The sequence below is a fragment of the Buceros rhinoceros genome, unplaced genomic scaffold (assembly GCF_000710305.1).
Source record: "Buceros rhinoceros silvestris isolate BGI_N320 unplaced genomic scaffold, ASM71030v1 scaffold28842, whole genome shotgun sequence".
Taxonomy (NCBI): Eukaryota; Metazoa; Chordata; class Aves; order Bucerotiformes; family Bucerotidae; genus Buceros; species Buceros rhinoceros.
The window spans coordinates 11769-15999 of NW_010398836.1; the positions used below are offsets into that span (position 1 = coordinate 11769).

Here is a 4231-nt window from a genome sequence, read left to right on the forward strand (position 1 = left end):
AGGAGCACACGGTGCCTCCTGACGGGCAGAACAACGGACACGATCCACTCCCCTGATCTGCTGCTGCAAAGAACACGGAGACCCTTCTACAACACACTGCTGCCAGGAGTTGGGTCAAAACTCCAGAAGCTCCAGCAAGCTGATACAGCAGCAGCTACTGACAGTGACATCCATCGCTCATCAGCCAGGGGAAATGGTGACAGACCGCAGGAATAACTGAAGGCTGGAGCACGCAGGCTGGGAGGGGCAGATCCGTCTGCTCCCCAAACATTGGCAAAGGCTTGTCAAGCTCAATTCAGACTTGAAACTGGGATATAAACCTTCAGCCTGCAGGAACTCGAGGTGGCAGCCCTGTCCCTTCATCGTCCTGCAGGATATCCCAGCCTGTTGCTGGTGAAAACATCAGTGCTGCTCCCCAGGCTCATCGCTCCAGCGCCCCAGAGCTCACTGCTGGCTTTGGGCCACTCTTCGCCCTGCAACGTCCCACTCTCAACACTGCAGTTTAGATGCCAAGAACATCCCCAGCGCCATCAGCTGTTTCCTGCGAGCCGACATGTGCCCTCCAAAGCCACAAGAACAGACATCCAGCACCCATTAGAAGTTCACACCTGCACACGGGCACCAGTGCCCACAGAGCTGCGCTGACGTACCCGCAGACGTCTGGAGAGAACAGTCAGAACGGTCCTGCAGGCTCTGACAACTGAAGAGTAGAACGCCCGCAGACAGGAGAGCAGCCCCCGCTCACCAGGGAGGGCCCCACCGTACCCGAAGGTGGGCTGAAGATCTCAGACTTCCCAGTTCAGTTTCATTTCAGTATGGAAACACAAACCCAGCTGTTACAGACACCGCCAGGATGGTGCTGCTGAACTCACCGTCTATCTCCTGTCCGATGGAAAGTCCAGCCCATTTTCTCTGCAAAGAACAAGAGAAGAGCTTCAGAAAGCCCGTCCTGCAGCAGGACAAACACCCACCCAGGGCCAGCACCTCGCTCAGGAAAGGAGGCTCCCCCACGAGAACCTTCAGAAGCAGCAAAAAAGGGCAGAAGAGGATCCTCCAGAGACCCCCAAATTAACATAAACCCCCAAACTCCAGAAAAACACAGATTCATTTCCATTAATAATGTATTTTCTGACCTCAGGAGGTTATTCTGGTCAACCTCCTTCATCTTACTGGTCACCCAGTGTCTGGGAGGAGGGAGTTACCACCCTGGATAGGCTTTGCCATTCTGCTCGTTCTCTACTGAAGCTCCAGTGCTGATCCCACAGCGGGCAGGAGAGGCTGTTCCACACGCCAGGACCCTTTCAAACCCTACCTGTATCCACCAGCCACAGGGAATAACATCACCCAAACCAAAACCTGTTCAGGGAACTAGTGAGACTGTCCAAATCCTTCAGGTCCCCTCAAATTCCTTGAAAAGGAATTGCTGTGACGTGCCTTAAAGTGTAACATCACCCAAACCAAAACCTGTTCAGGGAACTAGTGAGACTGTCCAAATCCTTCAGGTCCCCTCAAATTCCTTGAAAAGGATTTGTGCAGCACAGACCGGCGCGAGAGGTGGGACACAGCTCAGTAATTACAGAACGTGGAAATCTAAGACCTTTGCTGGCTCGGTAGCTGCAAAGGTGGCATTTTTCTCCTGAGCTCCAGCCCAGCTGGTGCGTGCTTGCAGCCCACAGCTCAGTACTCCCATCTCTCACCGTCTAACCCGTAGGGCAGCATCAGTCACAAAAACATCTAAGAATCCCTACGGGGGCTCTGGTAAGGTGAGATCTGAAGTGTTGTACCTCAGGGTCATTTACATTTGGCTTTTCTCTGGAAGGAACAGGGCTGGGAGAAGGAATACAAAGAGCTTTTGGGAAAAACGAAGATTTCTCCCTATAGGCTCCTCTCCAAAACATTCATGGGTCAAGCTCAAGGGAAGGATTCCCTTGGCCTAACAGGGACCAACCTGTTAGAAACCAAGGCCCAGAGCAGTGAGATGGGAAAGTAGAATGACATCTGAAAAATATCTTTTTAAAATGTGTGATATGTTTTCAGTCTCTCAAATATTAGCTAGTTAACTCTGTCCTTAGTCAGAAGAAACAAGAACACAATTCCCTGCCTTTGGCAGAGCTTGAGTAGCGTTGTTACCACTTAGAAGACTGCTTCGCTGCTTGGGGTGAGATAAGGAGGAAGGGGGGAGTCATCTCTGTGCCACAAATCATGAACTGGCCTTGAGACAGAGATTCTGCCCAGCTGTCCCTGAACTGCACACGCCCCTAAACATGAGGTGAAAAGTGCAGATGTGAGGAAGACTTTACTTCCTCCCCAACGACCACCAAAGACCCCTGAAGAATAACACCGCACCTGCGCAACGGGAGGAGACCTAATTTACATCAGGAGCGCGACAGGGCTGTGCGTGTGTAAGAGGCGGCGGAACAATCCTGTGAATGCGTCTGTCTTGTTGCTTTAAATAAGAAGCATTTACTGCTGCTCGGGGTGCACGCACCTTGAGAGTACTTAACCCTTGGCTGCACCCAGCGCTGAATAAACATACCTGCTCCTCAATTAATTTTGATTGCGGAGTTATTCCACGCATCATACCCATGTCCATTAGTGTACCACGACCATGCTTAACCATAGTGAGGTTAAGCATATATTCCCACTAAACACAAGCACACAAAGCGCACCTATATACCACACATATAATTATACACATGGGCAGCCACACAGATCAGAGAGACACCCAAAAACAGCGCAAAGAGCCTAAGGGTGAAGATGACTCCTGTTTCCACATTTAACGGGATACTCCACAGCTTCCCCCGCTCCCCTGCACAGCCAGGAGAATGCTACCCTGCCCTTGACACTGCAGACATCCCAAACTCTCCTTCGCCCAAAGGACCAGGCACCGGTGACCAGTACTGGAGGCACAACGGGCATGAGAATCCTGCACACCCTGATCTTGGTTGAAGCCCTCCAGGTTAAGCCTAGGAACGCCGTCACCACGCTTCAGGCCTGGAGGATCCTGCCGGTCAGGATCTTCTCCAGGGCACGAGATACAGCTCAATTCCTATGTCCATCTGGGAGTTCTCTGTTAAGAAGTTTGTCATCGCCACACGGCTCTGCAGCATTTGGGCTCTGCACCAGCAGAATTGTTCACGGCTTTTGGTCTGTAAGCCTGAGAGCTAAGATCAGCACAGGGGGAAGGAGGTCAAGAGCTTTACGTGCCTGAAGAGCACACAGACAACAGCCTTTCTCAGAGCCTTAGAGCCTGGGTCCACCCCGAGACCATCTGTGCATAGGGGAGGCAAACACCAGTACGTAACGCTGGCTGCAGGGAGGTGAGGCTGCAGGAGACACCGGGAATTCACACCCAGCATCAGGAACGCTCAGAGTAAACACTCGCTGACCACCGGCTGTAGCCCTCACTACCAGCATCACTCATCACTGAGCACAGGAGCTCTCCTGGCTCCACAACAGCTACCGGAACCCACACAAAGCAACTCCAGACCCCACACGTAGCTACTCTAACCCTGTGATGTGACAATCTTCCACTGGTAACTGCTTCTCCGTTTGGGCCCCACAAATCAGAGGTGGGGCTGTGGCTACGGAACAGCCTCCTCACCCACCCCCTGGGCCAGTCTGATCCTGAATGACACACCAAAAGCCAAAGGGCACTTTGGGGCCGAGACATCCATGGAAAACAGGTCCTGTGTTGGCAGCACAGCCTCGGCTTCCAGACTGGTCACAAGCAGGAAAACCTGAAAGTGTTAAACACCAGTGACCACGACGGCTGCAGCTTCACGATACACCAGCAGTGGGCCCAGGGGACCAAGGCCAATGGCATCCTGGCTTGTACCAGCACTGGTGCTGCCAGCAGGAGCAGGGCAGGGATCATCCCCCTGGACTGGGGGGGGACACATCTTGAGTGCTGTGTCCAGTTTTGGGCCCCTCACTTCAGGAAGGATGTTGAGGTGCTGGAGCAGGTTCAGAGAAGGGCAACAAAACTCATGAAGGGTTTAGAGAACTTGTCTTATGAGGAGCGGCTGAGGGAGCTGGGGGTGTTTAGTCTGGAGGAGGATCAGGGGAGACCTGATCGCTCTCTACAATTACCTGACAGGAGGTTGGGGGGAGGTGGGGGTTGGTCTCTTCTCCCATATTATAAATGACAGGAAATGGCCTTAAGTTGCACAAGGAGAAATTTAGGTTGGATGTCAGGAAAAATTTCTTTACAGAGAGGGTCATTAAGCAT

General features: G+C 52.5%; 1 protein-coding gene across 1 annotated transcript in view; it reads right to left on the bottom strand.

Moving 5' to 3' along the window:
* The window catches only part of LOC104489133 (vesicle-fusing ATPase-like), a gene marked incomplete at its 3' end in the record, with an annotated part of 18348 nt that overhangs the window by 8501 nt on the left and 5616 nt on the right, over positions 1–4231 (bottom strand). Inside the window, exon 4 of the mRNA XM_010131254.1 lies at positions 873–912. Within this exon, the coding sequence (XP_010129556.1) occupies positions 873–912 (40 nt within the window). The remainder of the gene's footprint in view (positions 1–872; positions 913–4231) is intronic.